The sequence below is a fragment of the Lampris incognitus genome, chromosome 17, assembly GCF_029633865.1.
Source record: "Lampris incognitus isolate fLamInc1 chromosome 17, fLamInc1.hap2, whole genome shotgun sequence".
Lineage (NCBI taxonomy): Eukaryota > Metazoa > Chordata > Actinopteri > Lampriformes > Lampridae > Lampris > Lampris incognitus.
Window position 1 is genome coordinate 25,921,306 of NC_079227.1, and position 23,528 is coordinate 25,944,833.

Below are 23,528 nucleotides of genomic sequence, written 5' to 3' on the forward strand. Positions count from 1 at the left end.
AATCTGCCTGGAACAGGATGTGTGTTGAAATTGACCTTATGCACAGTGAGGAGGATGATTCGAGTAACCAAAGAATCTCCAAAGATCACAATTGGAGAATTGCAGACGTTAGTTGAGTCTTGGAGTTAGAAAGTCTCCAAAACTATGATCAGATGCCACCTACATAACCACAAGATGTTTGAGAGGGTTGCCAGAAAAAAAGCGTGTGCTGTCAAACAACAACTCAAGTGCCTACAGTTTGCAAAACATTACTGGAGCTTTCAAAGGGACCAGGTTCTATGGTCACATGGGACCAAAATAGAGCTTTTTAGCAACAAACATAAGAGGTGGGTTTGGTGTAGACGGAAAGATAGCCATGCAGAAAAGTACCTCATCCCCACTGTGAAGTATGGTGGTGGATCTCTGATGCTATGGGACTGTTTTTCTTCCAAAGGCCCTGGATAACTTGTTAGGGATACATGGTCTCATGGACTCCATCAAGTACCAGCAGATATTAAATCAAAAGCTGACTGCCTCTGCCAGGAAGCTTAAACTGGGCCATGGTTGGATCTTCTAGCAGGATAATAATCCAAAGCACACCTCAAAATCGACACAAAGATTGTTCACTAACCACACAATCAAGGTTTTGCCATGGCCATCCCAGTCCCCTGACCTGAACCCAATAGAAAACTTGTGGGATGAGCTAAAGAGGAGAGTCCACAAGCAAGGAGCTAGGAATCTGATGGATCTGGAGAGATTCTGTATGGAGGAATGGTCTCAAATCCCTTGCCACGTGTTCTCCAACCTCATTATGCAGTATGATAGTGACAGTGGACTTCAGGAGGAGCCCCCTAACACTGCTCCCCTCACCATACTCAACAGCACGGTGTCTACAGTGAAAACCTACAGGTTTGAAAGTAATAATGTAAAATAATAATAATAATAATAATAAAACAATCTAATCTAATTCCTGGGGTCCACGATCTCCTAAGACCTACGGTGGGCATCCAACGTAGACACAATCATCAAAAAGACCGAGCAGAGGATGTACACTCTCCGCTAGCTGAAGAAGTTCAAACTTCCTCAGGAAATGTTGATTCAGATCTGCACTGCAATAATCCAGTCTGTCCTCTGCACATCCATCACTGTCTGGTTTGGTTCGGCCACCAAAACAGGACAGGGATAGACTACAATGGACGATTTGGTCTGCAGAGAAAATCATTGGTGCCAACCTGCCCTCCATTCAGGACTTACACACCACCAGACTCAGGAAACAAGCAGGCAACATCACTACAGATCCATCACAACCTGTTCCAACTCCTCCCCTCTGGTAGGTGCTACAGAGCACTGTGCCCCAAAACAACCAGATATAAAAACAGTTACTTTCCGCGGGCTGTCATTCAAATGAATGCTTAACAATGTCAATAAATCCAACCATTTTGTACATACTGTACTGTACATTGTACATATACTGGTACACTCTATCATGTCCATCTACCCCAGGCATGTATGTAAGTAACCTGCTAACATCTACTTCAGCATCTCGGATATATTCTCTGCACCATGGCACTTTATCACCTCTTATTTCACCTGTGTTTCACCTGTCAGTCTGTGTATATATCGGAAGATTGTTGTGTTGTAGTGTTGTTATTCTATGTTAAGTACACTGAGAGAGCCACGAAACCGGAGTCAAATTCAATGTTTGTGCAAACCTACATGGCCAACAAACATGATTCTGATTCTGATGCATTACAGGAGAAGACTCACAGCTGTTATCTTGGCAAAGGGAGACTGCACAAAGTATTAAATGAAAGGGTGCCAATAGAACATGTTTTTCAGAAAAAAAACAACAACATTTGTTTCATATGAATTCATTTTCCCTTTCAATCGTTTTATTTAAATTAAAGTTTCGATTTTTGTTAATGTTTTGCGTGAAAGATCAAGAAGATAAACAATAAAGACATTTTTTCCTAGCCCCTCATATTTATCAAGGATGCCAATATTAGTGGAGGGCACTTTCATTGGCGAGAGAGAGCCAGAGAGAGAGATACAGAGAGATATAGTGGAGCAAGACTGGGTGAGTGAGGGAAAAAACTGTCAGAGCCAAATGTAATATCCACTTTTTTGGCCCGACCACAACAGCAGGGCTAGCCCTATACATGGGGTTGTCCATGAGAGAATGAGTGAGTGACTGAGTGATGGAGTTTCACCATTGGTCAGATGGCAAGTTCGAGCTGGCAGCGACCAACGATGTCACTGAAGTTACACGATTCGCCAGTCGACCAATGACGTCCCTGGTAAAAACAGAAGTGGGGGTTTCCCTATTGGCTGTGAATCAGCGCGACGGTTCGCATGCTAACAAACGTAATATATTGCTGTTTGTGGATACTACAGAAACGCCTCATTGCAAAAAAGTCCAATCCAAAAACACCAGTGCTAATAACCACGAGGGAAAATTATTAGCTTCTTCAGAGAGTTGGAGGTAAGTGAAACACATTTGTAAGGGTTGTCACACCAAGACTTTCTAGTAATCATGGCAGCAGTGATTGTAGCCAGGTAATAATTTCATATAAACAATAAATTCACGCTATTTAACTGTATAAATAATCAGGCTGAGAACTCCTGTCCAGTACAGCCGCTGTTCAAGTAACCAATGTCAAACCTGCTGCTTTCTAAACGTATTCGCCGTCCAGCCATATACTAGGTTTTAACCTAGTCTTGTTCACTCTAGAAGTTACCCACTTGTATTTGAATGACAGATTTGGAGGCTATCAAACACAGGGTTGGGAGACAACGAAAAGGTGTGCTCGGCTCGTCTCCATGCTTATGTCAGGAATGGTAATTCCTGTGTATGAGAATCCAATCTCTGTTCCTCTCAGGAAGAAGCCAGCTACCTTGCCTGAAGCTGAGTGGAGGTGGATGGGTGGGCAGCCTTACAGATTTTGACTTGTGTGGGAGTTGATCAGGACCCTTAATAAAGAACTGGCCAATACAGAGTTCCACTGTCAGACAGGGGTCGGTGTGATATACAGTGACACTAGCTCGGCACCCTCCCCAAATGAAGATGAGAGTCGGTATGCTCCTCTCGTGCCCAGAAAGCATTTACACATTTGGCTCACTAAGCAGACTCTATTGACTTATGAGAAATACTAATGTAGATGAATAACTCTTTGTGGATAGAAGCAAGGGATAAAAAGAAAATGAAACTACTTTGAGAAACTGTAGCTGAGACAAAGCCTTACTCTTTAAGTAGATTTTCATGAGCAATAAAAGGCTTAAACTGCCATTGATTTAAAAATTCATAACACGCACACAATATTTTAGAATCCTAGTATGATGAGACCAGGTGAAATATAGATATTTCATCTGATTTGCTACTGTGGGGATAGGCTTGGGGGAAATAAAAACCATGTATGTCAGCAAGGCTTTGAAGGGCACACGAGCATTCAAAGGCCAGCTTCTCAACTCTGGGGCAGCATTCCTGACTTCACCCTATACCTTGGATGTGAGTACAAGACCTGTTCTCCATAACACATACAGTGGATCTGAGGGTGTATGGCCTTGTTCAGGGGTGGGGGTGGGCTGGGTTAGAGCTGTAGGATGTTCCCTATCCTTGAAGACCTACATATGATCCATTCCATTCCTTATCTAAGCCGCTTATCTGAAGTCGGGTCACGGGATGCTGGAGCCTATCCCAGCAGTCATTGGGTGGCAGGTGTGGAGAAACCTTGGACAGGCTGCCAGTCCATCACAGGGTATGGCCGATTTACCTGACCTATATGTCTTTGGGCTGTGGGAGGAAACCAGCGCACCCAGAGGAAACCCACGCAGACACGGGGAGAACATGCAAACTCCACACAGAGGACAACCTGGTTGAACAAGGAAGGTTGAACAACCCCAGGGTTCGAACCCAAGACCTTGTTGCTGTGAGGTGACCGCGCTAACCCAAGGCTCGAGAGTGCGACCAAAATTTTTAAGAGCGTGACTGAAAAAATTTATAGGTCGCACTGGTGCACCCGATGCTGCTCGGGTGAACACTGAAATCTCTTTCGCAAGCGCAGCATCTCTCTGTGTTCTGATGGTATCGTGGTCTAAACCAATAAGAGACAGAGCTTGGGCGGGTCCTTGCCTCTGATTGGCTGTGGTCCTTTTCACTGCTCTAAGTAGTGTCAGTTCAAAAAATGCGAGCGACCTGAGCAGACTGAGCGCCAGAGAACTTGAACGGGAAAATAATAGCCTATAGGTCTACGTGACAAAATGAGTGAAAATGAAGAGAGGTAGAGCCATTGAAAGTTATTTCATTAAAAAAACGAAACCTACTCCTTCAACCAGCCCTACTGTCACTTTTATTTGGAAATGTTTAAATGTTTTAAATGTTCAATTTAAGCTCAGTGTAGCACTTTAAACACTTTATTTTTCTTTATATATTCTTCATATATATATATATATATATATATATATATATATATATACATATATATATATATGAAGCTGAATATATATATATATATATATTCTTTATATATTGTGTTTAAAATAAAGACAAGCTTTTTCTACACCTTATTGTTTTAAAAAATCATTCACATTATATGACAAAAGAGCGATTAAAAAGGAGACCTTTTGGTGTTAAAGGCGACGCAATGAAAAATGTGGGTGCACCTAAATTTTGTGCTGGTGCACCTAAAAAAAAAAGGTAGGCGTACCAGTGCAACCAATGCAAAAAGTTAGTGTAGAGCCCTGTAACCACTTGCAACCGTGCCGCACCTACATATGCTGAATTATGAAAACGCTGATTGTGTCAGTGAGGGAGACTCGGGTGTTTTTGTGAGCTACTGGGGGATCAACGGTGGAATGAGAGCACGCATGTACTCACTTCTGAAAGATCTTGGCTCTTTTATCACTTGAGAAGTTCTCCAACTGCAGTGACTCCTGGGTAAGGAAGGCCACAGCCAGGTGGAAGTAGTTGTTCCACAGCTGAGAGAGAGAAAGCATGCGTTTTACTGGTGTGTGAGAGAGTCACAGAGAAATGAAGAGACAGATATAGTATACACTCACAAAAAGGTCTACAGCTCCAGCTGTGGAGAAAGTATAAACAAAGACAAATACCGCTATGCTACAGGACCACTACTGCTAAAACCTGAAAGCTTAGCAGGTTTGCAAATAGTTTTGATAAGAGGTATGTGGGTGTGTGTTTCTGGGAGCTGTCCCAATTGAAGAAGGGGCTGGCAATTTTGGCAGCCGGCCTCCAGAGAGCCCTCTCAATCTTTCAGACAAAGAGGCCAACTGATTTTAAGAGGCAGCTGGAGGGAATGTTATCATAGCCATAGTTTTCACTTCTCTCCCAATCATCATCATATTCACTAGTACAGGTTCTCACAGCAAAAAAACAAAAAACACTTCGATAAAAATATCCATGATGCATTTGCATGCATAAAACAAACACCACGACGTTCTGTGTAAGAGTATTTACAATCAAGCCTAGACAAATTATCAGTAAACGCTCAAGTTATTTGTTGAAATAAGGCACAAAATATTGTTTTATTCATACAATATTAACAACGGCTCTAATTGAATTCTGCTGTAAAATGTAATACATTTATTCATAAAGGCTTTACAAGCTGGTGTGACTTTTGAAAAAAAAAACCAGTTAAATTGTTAGCTAAATTAGCATTCTTCCTTATATAAGAAGAGCCTGAAAAAGTGAAGCAGAAGGAGCTGTGCTGTTCCAGCGAGCAGGTTAAAACAACCTGAAATGCAAATCAAATTGCTGGCCTTTACAGAGTAATTTATGTTCCCTCTCAACAGATTTGATGCTAATCCTTCTCAGCAATCTGTTTTGTTTTTTTGTTTTATTTCCTGACCAGACGTTCCAAGAAAACCTGCAGCTGGAACATTAAAATAGCCCTGATGCGCTAATTGCTAGGAACCATTGGACATTTACCTACAATATTTCACACATCTTGTCTTTCTGACATACACTGTCCATTTACAATTAAAAATTTAAGTCTGAGTTCCCCTGAAAAATCTTGCCCCAAAATGCATCCTCACAAATAACGCTGATTACAAGTGTGCAACTGACAACCTCAGGCCTTGTTTTTGCAGAAATCAAGTCGTTCCTGGGAGGGCCGGTATTTGGGGTGAATACTTGTAAAACAGAAACTTTCATCAGTTCATTGCTTACCTGCAGCTCAAAGTTAGTCTGATCCAGGAATTTCTTGTTCAGTACTGCTGCATACTGGTTAATGGCCCGTAGGAACACCCTAGGAAGATGGAAGGGATTGTGTTCAGATCAAATCTTCTTACTGACAACATAAATCCAATCCTTAAATAAGGTATTTACCTACTATAGTATTTACTATAGTTAATAATACTATAATACTAGCATATAGTATTATATAACATATCATATAATAACATCCATCCATCCATTATCCAAACCGCTTACCCTGCTCTCAGGGTTGCGGAGATGCTGGAGCCTATCCCAGCAGTCATTGGGCGGCAAGTGAGGAGAGACCCTGGACAGGCCGCCAGGCCATCACAGGGCCGCCACACACACACACACACACACACACACACACACACACACACACACACACACACACACACACACACAAACACACACACACACACACACACACACACAAACACACCTAGGGACAATTTAGTAGGGCTGATTCACCTGATTTGCATGGAGTAGTAGATTTAAATAAGGTTCATTGCAACAGTTTTCCTTTCAAGAGCCTAAATTCAACATAGCTGACCCAAGAAATTCAGTCAGTTTCTTCACAACTGGTCCTACAAACTAAATTCTTCACCTTTATTTTAAAAAGACATTTAAATATTAAGATATCTAAATATGAAGATATACGATATTAGACCCCGCCTGCTGCCCAATGACTGCTGGAATAGGCTCCAGCAACCCCATGACCCCGAGAGCAGGATAAGCGGTTCAGATAATGGATGGATGGATGGATGGATGCAACACTTGCTTAAATACTGTGTTATAAAACAAAGAAGAACACTCCAAGGCAAAATTAAAATTAAAATTCAAACTTGCTAGCGCTGAAACGGGGCTATGCGGTATTGCCCCCCCCCAATCAATAATAACATATAATACTATAGTACAACTATAGTATTATATGTTGTGTATTCGCCATTGAAACCAATGAATAGCTCTTGTTAATTATGCAAACTCAGATCTTTATAGCACACATGTTCACCCCATGCAAAAATAAGGCCACAAACCTCCTAAATTCACAACAAAACATGGTACAACAGTGTCACATTTGCAGCCCCCCCCTCCATATTTAAGTGCATTCAGTGAGCACTAACAAAATCTAAAAGAATATGATTTTGTCTAAAGATGCAACATCTAATTCTACTTGAAGTCTGAGATCTTTCATTCGTCACCGCAAATAACAACAATGAATCAAAGCAAACAAAAGGTAAATTCTCTGCAGATACCCGGCACATTTGCCTCAGTAGGCATCTTTCGCGGCAATCTCCGCAAAGCTGTCGGAGGCTCTCAAACCGAGAAATTAGTTCCAGTACGTGTGTCAAACGGCAACAAAAATACCTGGCAATTGTGTTTGTGAACACAAAAACCTGGGGTGTTAATCGTTCCCTTTGTTTCAATCAAAACCATTCTTGTATCTTCCATTGCCAGCACCTTCACGAAAGCCGAAATATCACACCCGGCACCTCATTAGCCAAATAATGGATCCAACCACAGCATGCCATCACCACCTTGCAACTGCACAGGTATGAATTTATGAGTCACAAGACGAATGAACACCAGAAAAAAAAAATTTTCTGCTTTATCACAACTGGGAAGAGAATAGACAATGAAATTTATCTTCCCTTAACTGACATTAACACAAAAAAAATATTGCCCAACTTACATCAAGTTATAGGTAAAAGAAGTGACTGCAAAACATTTTTTCGGGGGATTTTCTCTCCTTTTTCTCCCCAATTGTAATTGGCCAATTACCCCAGTCGTCCCGGTCGCTGCTGCACCCCCTCTTCCAATCCGGGGAGGGCTGCAGACTACCACATGCCTCCTCTGATACATGTGGCGTTGCCAGCCGTTTCTTTTCACCTGAATAGTGAGGAGTTTTACCAGGGGACGTAGCCCGTGGGAGGATCACGCTATCCCCCCTCCCGCCGCCGAACGGGCGTCCGAACCAACCAGAGGAGGCGCTAGTGCAGTGCAACGACCAGGACACATACCTGCATCCGCCTTCCCACCCGCAAACATGGCTAATTGTGTCTTTAGGGATGCTTAACCAAGCCGGAGGTAACACGGAGAATCGAACCGGCGATCCCCGTGTTGGTAGGCAACGGAATAGGCCGCCACACCACCCAGACGCCCCCGTGACTGCAACATTATCCTATTTTGTGACCACAGTAGACCATAAGAGTATAATCTGTGTGTAGTTTGTTGTCTTCTGAGAATTCACATTTTCTCTCACCATTCTTTCTCCCCTCCTTCCAATTTTGCAAAAATTATCCATCACCACGTCTGGCTTGTTCATTTACTGCATGCAATTTAAGTATAAATCTTGCTATGCTCTTGGTGATTCTAATCACTGAGTGAAAATTCATTTGTGGTGACCATGTAAAGGAGAGGAAAAAAAAGAGAAAGAAAAAAAGAAAAGGTCACATCACTGGAGAGCTATTACAGCAAAGACGGTGCAATTGAAAATAAAAACAACCTCAAGGTAGCCCTTTTAACAATAGTTCAACAACAAACCGGATCACTGTCCACTGGCAAAACACAAGATGCATGTACATGCACAAAAACCTCAAGTCAGCGGTTCTGCAGTACTGCCATGGCACTTCACACATAAAGGGAGACCTCCTGCCTTGAACCTTCAATTCTCAGCAAAAGCCTTTTTTTGTATTACTGGGTCTTTGGTTTGCTGATCTGTGAAATATAAAGAGATTTTCCCGGATCAGCATTGAACTAGTGGATCCCCCCCCCCAACCCATGCCACAGTACATAGCAGGCCATACAAAGCTGTGCTTGTACTTATACTGACTTCTATTTAATAAAAGTAGAGGACAAAAAAATCCTGTGAGAAGACTGGCTGGCGCGTAATGTCAGACGGGTCACCATAATTAAGCTTCACATTACATAAGAGACGACGAGGGAAAAGTAATACATGTACTAACTGAATACTCATTAAGTTCTGGAAAAGTCTACATGAAAATTCTCATATCTTCTGCACGAAAATACCTTTTCAGGGACAAAAGTTTTTTATAATTGTAAAACATTCGGGGCATCCAGGTAGCATAGTGGTCTATTCCGCTGCCTACCGACACGGGGATCGCCGGTTCAAATCCCCGTGTTATCTACGCCATGGTCGGGCATCTCTACAGACACAATTGACCGTGTCTGCGGGTGGGAAGCCAGATGCGGGTATGTGTCCTGGTTGCCGCACTAGTGCTTCCTCTGGTCAGCTGGGGCGCCTGTTCAGGGGGGAGGAGGAACTGGGGGGGAAGAATGATCCTCCCACACGCTATGTCCCCCCTGTCAAAACTCCTCACTGTCACGTGAAAAGAAGCGGCTGGTGACTCCACATATATCGGAGGAGGCATGTGGTAGTCTGCAGCCCTCCCGGATCGGCAGAGGGGGTGAAGCAGCGACTGGGACGGCTTCGAAGAGTGGGGTAATTGGCTGGGTACAATTGGAGAGAAAAAAAAAGTGGGGGGGGGACTTGTAGCAAAATGAGTGACGGCTGTGTGCTTCCAACTTTCCAAAGCTCATTCAGGGAAGAGAGAGAGATGTAGATGGAGCACATCGCCACCATTCAGACCTAGAACAGTCTGACCTTGTGAAAAGAGATGAGCCTACCTGGAATACCATTTGAATCCTCGACTTTGTCAGACTAAGCGATGGCTGCCACGGTTGTTTCTTCATATGGAGAATGTGGAGAGTAGATCTTAATGAAAAGACTGGCTGATGGGTTAATCCACTCTGTTGCAGAATTAAATGTTAATAACTTAAGTGGCATGAAGCTTTTAGAGGGGAATTAGGATTGCTACTTAGAGAGTCTGGGGACCAGCCACTATTTAACTTTATTCCCTGGTGGCAGCAGTCATATTGTGTGTACTCCTCACCAGGAATTACTCACTCAAAAACCTCATCATAAGTGTAGAATTAAATAAATAAATAAAGGACATCAACAACCTCCCCTCCATCCACCATACACACACACAAATAGACCATAAACTATTAAGCACAACATATCTAATATCCTTGTCTTTATGCATGTTCAATAATCTAGGTGAGAAAATCACAGAAAGCAGGGCGTCCGGATGGTGGGGCAGTCTCCCTTTGTTGCCTACCAACACAGGGATCGTCGGTTTGAATCCCAGAGTTACCTCCGGCTTGGTCAGCATACCTACAGACACAATTGGTCGTGTCTGTGGGTGGGAAGCCGGATGTGGGTATGTGTCCTGGTCGCTGCACTAGCGCCTCCTCTGGTTGGTCGGGGCGCCTGTTCGGGGGGGGGGTGTGATCCTCCCACGCGCTACGTCCCCCTGCTGAAACTCCTCGCTGTCAGGTGAAAAGAAGCGGCTGGCGTCTCCACATGCGTCGGAGGAGGCATGTGGTAGTGTTGTGGATTTTCCTTATCCTTTTAATGGGCCCTTGCCCCAGCAGCCACAACAGTAGTCTGCAGACCTCCCCGGATCGGCAGAGGGGATGGAGCAGAGACCAGGACGGCTTGGAAAGTGGGGTAATTGGCCTAGAACAATTGGGGAGAAAAAATGCACCCCCCCCCAAAAAAAAGACTTTCTGTGATATCTAATGTGCTTGTTTATGAAATCTAAAACCAAGTCAAATTCTAGGCATGTTTTATGTTCTCATAATCTCAATCACCATTTGATTCAGTACAAGCTGCTGAGCAATAAACAAATAGACCAATGGCGACCTTGGGCGGTATATCAATATACATTTGTGCACATGATATAAGATGGCAAGGTGAAACAAGGACAAGTGTTATGCCAGCCGAGCAGATCACATCAGCGCTTCATAAACAGCCAATAAAGCCACATTAAGATGTAAGGCCACTGTGATTGACCCTGGCAGGTGAGCAGGCACTTGCTAACAGGGAGCTTCAGGCGCAGTCGCCACCATTACCCTATCCCTACTCGATTCGAGGTCCCAGGTAAACCCTGACCAAGTCATGGCTAGGGCTCATGTAGACTTCCCAAATCTACGGGGTGTCACTAAAGCAATGTTCAAACCAGCAGCCCAAATCTGATTTCTTTGCATATCTGATTCGAAATTGATTGCTTTTCTGTCATCAGTATGACAAAAAAAAAACAAAAAAAAACACATGAAATCTGATTTAAATCCAAATTAGGCTCCTGCCACATTTGTGTGTGGCTTACTATCTAATTCAAACTGCGTTTTTGTAGCCGCGTCCCAATTTGGCCACTCATAACAGATTGCAATCAGAATCAGAAACATTTATTTTCATTCCATGCACCTGCGCATATGAAAGGAAATGAAATATCGTTTCCCCCAGCCCACAGCAGTGCAACACAAAGTCAAGAACACACAAAAAACTACAAGAACACATATATCCAAACCACAAAAAAACTACAAAAACACATATATCTAACATATCACAAAATAAATAAATAAAACAGAAATCACTGTCCAAGAGAGCAAACGCTAGTATGACTGTTGGAACTGCCGGTCTGCATGGGCTAGCAGTTAGCTTAGCCTGCCCCACTTCTGCGTCTTGTTATACTGCCTGCAGAGCTCCAGGCAGGGCCGTGGTCCCTGGGCCCACTGGACGCATCAAACCAGGCTCCCCCAACCAATCCAATGCCAGCTCTCCCAGCCAGACACCTTCGACCCACCTCCTTGCACTCCACACGACAACACCAAAAACATAATCAATGCTAGACGTGGTTGCCACCAGACCGCCCTTGGTGTTATTGGAACTACCCGTCTGCATGGGCTAGCAGTTAGCTTAGCCTGCCCCACTTCCGCATCCTGTCAGACCGCTCTCGGTGTTTCCTCATCGCGCACAGCTCCAGGGAGGGCTGTGGTCCCTGGGCCCACAGGACGCAGCAAGCTCTCCCAGCCAATCCAGTGCCAGCTCTCTCAGCCATCAAACGAAGACATAAACTTAGATGTAGACATGGACAAAGACATTGCATGGATGGTACTGGGTGAGGCTGCCACAAATTTAAGTTCACGCCACCATCTTCCCTCACCGGTACTGGTTGAGGTCGCTGCAAACGTGAATTCGCGTTGCCCTCTTCCTACACCGAAAGTGGAAAAGATTATGTACGTCTCCCCAGGCCCCTCAGCATTAAGAACACCACGTCACAGGGCTCTGACCAAAAACAAACCATGGAACGAGCCTGCATGGAAAAGAGCCAAGAGAACCATCTCTCATGGTCAAATGCAACGTGGGGGGGGGATGCCTGAGTGTAACACAAACTCAAAGGCATCTACAAAAATCAACTATAAATGGCATCATGGGTGGTGTGGCAGTCTATTCTGTTGCCTACCAACACAGGGATCACCGGTTCGAATCACCATGTTACCTCCGGCTTAGTCGGGTGTCCCTACAGACACAATTGGCCATGTTTACTGGTGGGAAGCCGGATGTGGGTATGTGTCCTTGTCACTGCACTAGTGTCTCCTCTGATCAGTCGGGGCACCTGTTTGGGAGGGAGAGGGAACTGGGGGAATAGCGTGACCCTCCTATGTGCTACATCCTTCTGGTGAAACTCCTCACTGTCAGGTGAAAACAAGCAGCTGGCTACTTAACATGTATCGAAGGAGGCATGTGGTAGTCTGCAGCCCTCCCCGGATCGGCAGAGGGGGTGGAGCAGAGATCAGGACGGCTTTTAAGAGTGGGGTAATTGGCCGGACACAATTGGGGAGAAAAAGGGGAAAAAAATCCCCCCAAAAAAGAAATACTCTACAATCAACTCAAGTCTCAGTCAGCCATCAGTTCTCTCACTAATCCATACCATTGCATAGTGGTGCTGGTGGTCACAGCAGCACAGGACAACATGGCACATGCCATCCTCCACAATTGCTGGCGTTGCCTCAAGCACCGCATGTGATCTGCACTGCGACTCGTCATCACCATAATGAAACAGCTAGAACAGGCACTCTCTCCATACCAATAGCTTGCTGGAACCAGAGCTGTTCAAAAACGTGCCACTAGTAAACGTGTGCACAGGTATGTCATTGCTATAGCATTCCAAGAGGATATCCCAGAAACACAAAACTGATATAATCCCTTGCAAATAATAGCACGGACAGTCTTGGAAATGGGGTTCGAAAAACAAACTGGGTATATCTGCTGTCTGACCATAGCCTTAGCATATGACCCAGCCACTCACAGAGTCCTTTTTACTACAGCTTACTGGAGTGTTTCACTTTCAGTGGAATACAGAAATGGCTGGGGATTCCCTCTTTGCCCTGGCTAACTGACCTTGAAGAGGAATAACCTCGCTACTGAGACAGCAACGCTGTGGGATCTGGGGCCTTTTAAAGCAATACAAAATTCATGTCCGACATTCATCTCCATTGCTGACGAGATGCTTTCCGGGGCAGATGTATGATACATACTTAAGAGTCACCTTGGTCGTTAGCTGGAAAGGTTAACTGTCAGTGAACACCTCTGGATAAGCCATTAGAACTCCATTCTCTGGCTCCGTGGTCCTGGAGTGGGAGACCCTTCAGCAGCCTCCCACCCCCCACAATCCCCGCCCAATAAGCACTCAGGCAATCTCTTAACACCACCCTGTCTACCCGAGCAAAGGCTGCCCCCTCAGCACACCTCGCTCAATTTTCTGCGGCTGTGAGCATGCCAACATAGTTGATACGCTTAACGCTGGGCTAATGGTAAAATGTGTTTCCATCCACTGCTTCCGTCGACGGAGAAATATTACAGCTCTATATGGCGTTGTCTAATCTGGATGACCACAGATCTCACTACTGACCTAAAGAAAGAAAATCTGCAGTGAGAATCTATTCTGATTGCTATATGGATCGGACGTGATAGTAATACCACTTTCATTGGATACTGCCATGTTTTCATGTCATTTTGGGAAAATGCATTTTCATTTACCTAGGCTAAATTATAAGGCAAAGGAGGATATGATGTGTTTAGCTGAGCAGAATTCACAAAGTATTTTTTTTTCTTGGATCCCCCCCCCCCCCCCAACTGTCAATTGCACCCATCCAATTACCCCACTCTCCGAGCCGTCCCGGTTGCTGCTCCACCCCCTCTGCCGATCCGGGGAGGGCTGCAGACTACTACATGCCTCCTCCAACACATCAGGAATCAGGAACACTTTGTCATTTCAATTCATGCACTTGCGTACATGAAATGAAACGAAATGCCGTTTCCCCCAGCCCACAGCAGTACAACACAAAGACAAAAACACACTAGCACATATATCAAAACTAAACAAAAAAAATCACTGTCCAAGGGAACGAACGCCAGCCAGGATGAATGTCAGAACCGCCGGTCTGCATGGGTTAGCAGTTAGCTTAGCCTGCCCTGCTTCCGTGTCCTGTGAGACCGCCCTCGGCGTTTCCTCCTCGGGTGCAGCTCCAGGCAGGGGCCATGGTCCCACCGGATAAAGCAGACCAAGCTCTCCCAGCCACAGTCATTGCCAGGTGAGGCCGGCACCAGACCGCCCTCGTTGTTATCGGAACTGCTGGTCTGCATGGGCTACCTAATTGCTAGCCCATGCAGACATGGAATACATATAAATTCATATGTATCCAAATGGATACATATGAAGCCAGCCACTTCTTTTCACCTGACAGTGAGGAGTTTCGCCAGGGGGAAGGATCACGCTATTCCCTCCAGTTCCCTCTCCCCCCCAAACAGGTGCCCCGACCAACCAGAGGAGGTGCTAATGCAGCAACCAGGACACGTACCCACATCCGGCTTCCCATCCGCAGACACGGCCAGTTGTGTCTGTAGGGACGCCTGACCAAGCCTGAGGTAACACGGGGATTCAAACTGGCGATCCCCGTGATGGTAGGCAACGGAAGAGACCGCCACACCACCTGGACGCCCCCACAGAGTATTTTAAACTGCCATTTGTTGTCATATCTATAGTGATCATCGAGGCAGCCAACAAGTCACACTGCATTTAGGGCATACTGGGGCACACAGCAGGGAATAGCCGGAGATCAATACTCCTCACTGCTTCCAACTAAACATGGCTCACCAAGCAAAATGCCAATGTAATCAAACACTCCCCTTTGAAACCCCTTTGTTGTGGTGGAAGTCTTTCCCCATGCTACTAGATACGGTCGATGTTCTTGGCTGACGCAATCGGCTGTGTTTTCATCATGACTGATCTGTGGTGTAAAATCAGCAACAAGGGGAATGTGCAGTCTAACCCAAGACACATCCCATAAAGTGCTTTATTAGCAATTTCTCATGTTACTATCCACACAGTGATGTGAAACGCCACCATCCGAAAGCCTGTTTAAGCTCAGCAGCCGGCCTGAGCCCAGACACATAATGGGCTCTAATGAACAGACAAGACGGTTCCTCTGTGAGCACATCCTGCCATTAATTAAAGTGAAGACCTTAATGAGGGGGATGAAAATAGAATATACGCTCCCTCTCCCTCACATGCGATTCTGATTCAGGCTCTCCAAAAGGCCGTGCCAAATGAGATTAAAGCTACTCAAAGTTAATTCCTTGAACTTAAATACAGAGATGTTTTAGTTTGGAATTTGGGTTTTAATAAAACATGGCTTGAGAACAGCAGGTTCCTCAATAATTGTGAAGCAGTGATAATGCCAACAAAGAATGTCGCTATTTAAATTAATCCAGACAATTTATCGATGGCAACATCAACTGTGTACATTGTGCAATTAACTGCCTTATTGGTTTCATGGTAAACATCGTTGAAAATGTTTTTACACTAAAAGCTAAACCAAATACCGGTTGAAATATGAGACAGATTCAGGCTTGAATTATTAACAAAGCCAAATGCCAAACGGGAGTGCGCAGAACGCCTCGCTACATCTGTGATGTCCAGCCGATCTGTCGCTGAGGGGAAATAAGATGCTCAAATTCTCTGGGAAAGCCCCTTAGAAAAACACTACTCTTTTTTTTTAAATTTCACAACAACTACAAAATAAAAGTGTTAACCAGTGTCTGGAGACTTACAACATCTGCTCAAAACATAATCAGATGCTTGTCCGACAATTATGGTATTTGTGTTCTGCCTCCTGTTAAGATTATTTCAAAGGGCACCATAAAAATAAATAAAGTAAATCCTAAAATCCTAAAAATATCATGCCCTCTTTTTGCTCTCTCTGGTGTTTTTATGTGAGGATCAGCTGGGAAATCAAGTTGTAATCATCTTTAGTTATGTTTGGCTTCTGTAGTTTTTGTTTAGGGAGACAATAACATAATTTGGGGATTTTTAGTTTTTAATGTGGGGGTGTAAAAACGGAATCCTGCTTACAACAAATATAAGCCGGTGTCATACAGTCATACATGAGCATGCATCATTATGATACATACTACTACTAATACTACTACTTTTGGCTGCTCCCGTTAGGGGTCGCCACAGGGGATCATCCATTTCCATCTCTTCCTGTCCTCTGCATCTTCCTCTGTCACACCAGCCACCTGCATGTCTTCCCTCACCACATCCATAAACCTCCTCTTTGGCCTTCCTCTTTTCCTCTTCCCTGGCAGCTCCATATTCAGCATCCTTCTCCCAATATACCCAGCATCTCTCCTCCACACATGTCCAAGCCATCTCAATCTTGCCTCTCTTGCTTTGTCTCCAAACCGTCCAACCTGAGCTGTCCCTCTAATATACTCGTTCCTAACCCTGTCCTTCTTCGTCACTCCCAATGAAAATCTTAGCATCTTAAACTCCGCCATCTCCGGCTCCTCCTCTTGTCTTTTCATCAGTGCCACCAACTCCAAACCATACAACATAGCTGGTCTCACTACCATCTTGTAAACCTTCCCTTTAACGCTTGCTGGTACTCTTCTGTCACAAATCACTCCTGACACTCTTCTCCACCCACTCCACCAATAAAAATAAATAAATAAGCAAACAAACAAGCAAGCAAATAAATAAACAAACGTATAAATAAATACACTCTATCAAAATGTCACTGTCAGAGAATTTCCCTAATATTTGCTGATTGATGGGTGTGTTCGTGCATATTTTTTTCCAGACCACAGCACACAAGTAAGCACAGGCATGGTAATAAATGCAATAGAATATGAAATTTTGCTATTTTCACCCTTACTGGATATTTTCTCAGAAGCCGAAAACTTCCCACAGCTAGTGCCACGGACTTGAGTTCTCCTTGGATGATCTTCAACACAGATACCTAGCACATATGCTAATGGGAAGTTATCAACCGATCCTACTTACTAATTAAGTTCAGAGAGCATCCCAGATAATGACTGAGATCTATTTGCATGCTATCTTCATATTGCTGGTCTATCTGCCTGTGCTCAAAGATAAGACAAGGTCAAAAACCTTAATTATTAGACCGATTTATTGGATTACCTTTATTTTAGATATCTGATCTGATTTTGAATTGATTTATCTGTCAAAATATTTGCTCCCAGACTCTCCCTCCACTGTTTCTACAGTGCTTCCTGCATAAATCTATCTTGTCACATACTAACTCTATCAAAGCCATTTGGATACACTAGGCTGTAATTTTTTAACCAAGAAGCATGTTCTAGGCAGGCTGATGAGGCTCTAATGACTCCAACCACCAGATGGTTAAGTCTGTAATTACAGTTCTCCTTCATTAGGGCTTTTCCATTCACACGGTAGGGGAAATCCCAAATAAGGACTGGCTTAATTGGAAAAAAAAAGATATCTTTTTTTTGTTGCCCCTTTTTCTTCTCAGTTGTACTTGGTCAATTACCCTATTTTCCAATCTGTCTTGATTGCTGCTCCACCCCCTCTGCCAATCCGAAGAGGTCTGCAGACTATCCCGTTTCCTCCGATACATGTGGTGTCGCCAGCTGCTTCTTTTCACCTGACAGTGAGGAGTTTCGCCAGGGGAACGTAACGTGTGCAAGGATCACTCTAATCCCCCCAGTTCCCCCTCCCCACTGAACAGGCGCCCCAACCGACCGATCGACCAGGGGATGTGGGTATGTGTCCTGATCACTGCACTACCCACATCCGGCTTCCCACATGCAGACATGGCAAATTGTGTCTGTAGGGATGCCCGACCAAACTGGAGGTAACGGGGATTCGAACCAGCAATCCCCATGTTGGTAAGCAACGAAATAGAACGCTACGCCACCTGGACACCCTGGCTCAATCCAACTTCAACTGTAATAGGTAGGTGCGCTCACCTTCCATTGGTAACATCAAAAAATCCCTCTATGGTAAAGGGCTGCTTCTAACAGACCATTACTGTTGCGAACAATAATTTAAAAAAAAGATGGTTGGCTCACAGCTAGTCACAAAAATTATCTCAGAGGAATTCGCTAAGCATTTAACATTAAAGAGCTTGTGAACCTGGAGGGCTATCACGCTCATGTCTTTTTTTTTTTTAATACATTTATTTCTAGTTTTTCCCCTTATCCCACCCAAATAAACCCAACAGCATATGGCCGGAACGCTCGTCGAATAACTCGCCTGGCTCATGTTTCCACAGGAAGGAGATAGTCGTAACACCAGCTTCCTTCAAACTCGTGTCGGCTGCTCTTGCTATTTTACATGCTGAAGCCTCGCATGGATTGCATTACCCTCAGGCAGCTTCCTCTGTCACACCAGCCACCTGCATGTCCTCCCTCACCACATCCATAAACCTCCTCTTTGGCCTTTCTCTTTTCCTGTACCCTGGCAGCTCCATATTCAGCATCCTTCTCCCAATATACCCAGCATCTCTCCTCCACACGTCCAAGCCATCTCAATCCTGCCTCTCTTGCTTTGTCTCCAAACCGTCCAACTTGAGCGATCACTCTAATATAATCGTTCCAAATCCTGTCCTTCTTTGTCACTCCCAGTGAAAATCTTAACATCTTCAACTCTGCCACCTCCAGCTCTGCCTCCTGTCTTTTTGTCAGTGCCACTGTCTCCAAACCATACAACATAGCTGGTCTCACTACCATCTTGTAAACCTTCCCTTTAACTCTTGCTGGCACCCTTCTGTCACAAATCCCTCCTGACATTCTTCTCCACCCACTCCACCCTGCTTGCACGCTCTTCTTCACCTCTCTCCTTCACTCCCCGTTACTTTGAACAGTTGACCCCAAGTATCTAAACTCATATGCCCTCGTCATCTCCACTCCTTGCATCCGGACCATTCCACTGTCCTCCCTCTCATTTACACATAGGTTTTCCGTCTTGCTCCTACTGACTTTCATTCCTCTTCTCTCCAGTGCATACATCCACCTTTCCAGGCTCTCCTCAACCTGCACCTTACTCTCACTACAGATCACAATGTCATCTGAAAAAAATCATCGTTCATGGAGACTCCTGCCTGGTCTTGTCCATCAACCTGTCCATCACCATTTCAAACAAGAAAGGGCTCAGAGCCGATCCTTGAAGTAATCCCACCTCCACCTTGAACCAATCTGTTATTCCAACCGCACACCTCACCACTGTCACACTGCCCTCATACATATCCTGCACCACTCATACATACTTCTCTGCAACTCCCAACTTCCTCATACAATACCACACCTCCTCTCTCGGCACCCTGTCGTATGCTTTCTCTAAATCTACAAAGACACAATGTAACTCCTTCTGGCCTTCTCTCTACTTCTCAATCAACATTCTCAAAGCAAACATCACATCTGTGGGGCTCTTTCATGACATGAAACCATACTGCTGCTCGCTAATCATCATCTCTCCTCTTAACCTAGCTTACATTACTCTTTCCCATATCTTCATGCTGTGGCTGATCAACTTTATACCTCTGTAGTTGCGACAGTTCTGCACATTGCCCTTGTTCTTTAAAATCGGTAGCAGTATTTGTGTTTTTGTTTAACTGGTAAACAAAAACACAAATTTTAAAATATGATTAAAAAAATGTTCCTTGACTTGGAAAGTATTTATGGATTTATTTGGTGTCTGAGCATGGCCGACATTCCTACCCCGCAATTTTCTTTCATTCTTGCGGTCCAATTTAAAAGATAAGCATTCAAAAAAAGTCAAAACTCATGCAGCTGGCAAGTCTCTCCCTTTGTGGAAACAGTTAAACAACGCATTGATTGAGATGAACGACATTAAACATGCACCGAATGATGATAGAAAAATCTTTGGTTGTTATAGTTGGGATGTTGCTTCTAAAACTCATTAAAATTTTGGCAACCTATATTATATCGAGTCTACCACTTGATATATGAGCTCTTTAATTCATGCAATATCACAATCATATCAAAAGCTATTAAATCTTTTTATTATATCAGTAAAGAAATTACGTCATGTGTAGGTCATTGAATACCGTACCACCCTTCTCTTGTCTCACGTGTAAAGCTAGTTCTTTCACATTGTGCAGCAGGTGTTTATCCAGCTCCTTTTGGTTTAAAGCAAAACTCTAGTTGTTGTTATAATTGTTGTTGTTTGTACTTGGCTGTGAATTAATGGTTTTGGTGGCTCGATATAAATCGATGTCAGTGATTGAAAATGAACTGAATCGGGGGAGCCCAGGTGGCGTGGCGGTCTATACCATTGCTTACCAACATGGGGATTGCAGCTTCGACTCCCCGTGTTACGTCCGGCTTGGTCGGGCGTCCCTACAGACAAAATTGGCTGTGTCTGCAGGTGGGAAGACAGATGTGGATGTGTGTCCTGGTCACTGCACTAGCGCCGCCTCTGGTCGGTCGGGGCGCCTATCCAGGGCGGTAGGGGGAACTAGGGAGAATAGCATGATCCTCCCACGTGCTACGTCCCCCTGGCGAAACTCCTCACTGTCAGGTGAAAAGAAGCAGCTGGCGACTCCACATGTATAGGAGGAGACATGGTAGTCTGCAGCCCTCCCCAGATCAGCAAAAGGGGTGGAGCAGTGACTGGGACAGCTTGGAAGAGTGGGGTAATTGGCCCAAGTACAATTGGGGAGAAAAAGAGGGGGGAAAAAATCCCCCCCCCCAAAAAAAAAACAAGAGCTGAATCCTATGTAAGGCATGTCTGTTTTGGTATCATGCAGGTTGCTGTCACAGTTAGCAAATTCCAGACGCCCCGAAAACTCTCCCCCTTGGATAGTGGAAACTGATCAGCGAGTCCAAGTTAAGAAGCTCTATTAGAGGTGTGCTTAGTTAAACACACAATTGTATTTGCAATTTGTAAGGCACAACTGAACAGAGACACAACTTAGTCCTGACCCCTCTGGCCAGTGAGGACCGGAACGGTAAATGGTTTTGCTTCGGGATTTGGCAGCACCAGGCAGTGTGATGCCAGTCTGAGGGCTGACATGTTCCAGATAGCGCCAGCCAAAAAACACAGGAACTTGAGATGCAACTACGCCAACAAAGGCTGCTTTTCATCCAGGCCAAAAGTCTGCCAAGAGGTGAACAGATTATGAACAAGGTAACATCGGCTGATTCAGTGTGCACTCCAATTATAATTGATATTTGATTTTGATATTGATATACTATATTAATCCCATGGGGAATTCCTCTCTGCATTTAACCCATCCTAGCTCTGTAGCTAGGAGCAGTGGGCAGCCACCATGCAGCACCCGGGGACCAACTCCAGTAGCTAGGAGCAGTGGGCAGCCGCCGTGCAGCACCCGGGGACCAACTCCAGTTCGTCCTGCCATGCCTCGGTCAGGGGCACAGACCCTAACATGCATGTCTTTTTGATGGTAGGGGAAACCGGAGCACCCGGAGGAAACCCACCGCAGACACGGGGAGAACATGCAAACTCCACACAGAGGACGACCTGGGATGATCCCAAGGTTGGACAACTCCGGGGTTCGAACCCAGGACATTCTCACTGTGAGGCGACAGCACTAAAACCACTGGGTCACCGTGCCCTTTTCTTTCTTTTTTTTGGAATAAGTAAGTATAAGTACACAGGAGGCCTCCACAGTCTACTCACGATTCACAGTATGTCTAAAGCAGTGAGCAATGAATAAGATAATGAGACATATTCAAAGAGAAAGTTTTCAGCTGAATAACAATAACTGTGGGGAAAAAAACTTCCTTACAACGTAAATCCTTTACCCTTGGGCTTTTTTTTTTTTAGCTGGAAGGTTTTCAAAAACTTATCCACGCTTAATATAATGAAAGCATTTACCATGTGCAGTACCCAGCTTTTTGAGTTAGTTTTGACTAGACTATACTTCGTTGACCTCCATGACAACATTTTCACTCAGTCCTGTACTCACACGGTTCGGATGCATGGGTAGGCTACACAGAGCAGCATCTTGCTCTTCAGTAGGGCAGATGCTTATCCCCATGGGGCTTGAAACCAAGTACTCCATAAAGGGCTGTCTACCTACTCATTACATAACCATGCTGCCCTTCGATAACGACAAGAGAAATTTGTCCATGCAAACACTTCTTCTGTATGTTAGATGATGGCTTAGATGATAGATAGACAACACCGTATGGGCCAATTTACAGGTCGGGATCAAACCTCCTGAGGTGTCGCACTGTTGTCTCTGGGCAAAACAAGCAAACACGTCTAAACAGGCTTAAGGATATGTGCATGTGCATATATACACTCACCGGCCACTTTATTAGGCACACCTGTCCAACTGCTCGTTAACGCAAATTTCTAATCAGCCAATCACATGGCAGCAACTCAATGCATTTAGGCATGTAGACATGGTCAAGATGATCTGCTGCAGTTCAAACCGAGCATCAGAATGGGGGAGAAAGGTGATTTAAGTGACTTTGAACGTGGCATGGTTGTTGGTGCCAGACGGGCTGGTCTGAGTATTTCAGAAACTGCTGATCTACTGGGATTTTCACGCACAACCATCTCTAGGGTTTACAGAGAATGGTCCGAAAAAGAGAAAATATCCAGTGAGCGGCAGTTCTGTGGGCGAAAATGCCTTGTTGATGCCAGAGGTCAGAGGAGAATGGCCAGACTGGTTTGAGCTGATAGAAAGGCAACAGTAACTCAAATAACCACTCATTACAACCGAGGTATGCAGAAGAGCATCTCTGAACGCACAACACGTCGAACCTTGAGGCAGATGGGCTACAGCAGCAGAAGACCACACCGGGTGCCACTCCTGTCAGCTAAGAACAGGAAACTGAGGCTACAATTCGCACAGGCTCACCAAAATTGGACAATAGAAGATTGGAAAAACGTGCCTGGTCTGATGAGTCTCGATTTCTGCTGCGACATTCGGATGGTAGGGTCAGAATTTGGCGTCAACAACATGAAAGCATGGATCCATCCTGCCTTGTATCAACGGTTCAGGCTGGTGGTGGTGGTGTAATGGTGTGGGGGATATTTTCTTGGCACACTTTGGGCCCCTTAGTACCAATTGAGCACCGTGTCAATGCCACAGCCTACCTGAGTATTGTTGCTGACCATGTCCATCCCTTTATGACCACAGTGTTCCCATCTTC

General features: G+C 44.7%; 1 protein-coding gene across 2 annotated transcripts in view; it reads right to left on the reverse strand.

Annotated features, from left to right (window-relative positions):
* dock1 (dedicator of cytokinesis 1) overlaps window positions 1-23,528 on the reverse strand; it is a 350,480-nt gene that overhangs the window by 88,676 nt on the left and 238,276 nt on the right. For both annotated transcript variants that reach the window (XM_056297765.1, XM_056297766.1), the window contains exons 30-31: window positions 6,161-6,239; window positions 4,853-4,953 (exon numbers count right to left, since the gene is read on the reverse strand). In XM_056297765.1, the coding sequence (XP_056153740.1) occupies window positions 4,853-4,953; window positions 6,161-6,239 (180 nt within the window). The remainder of the gene's footprint in view (window positions 1-4,852; window positions 4,954-6,160; window positions 6,240-23,528) is intronic.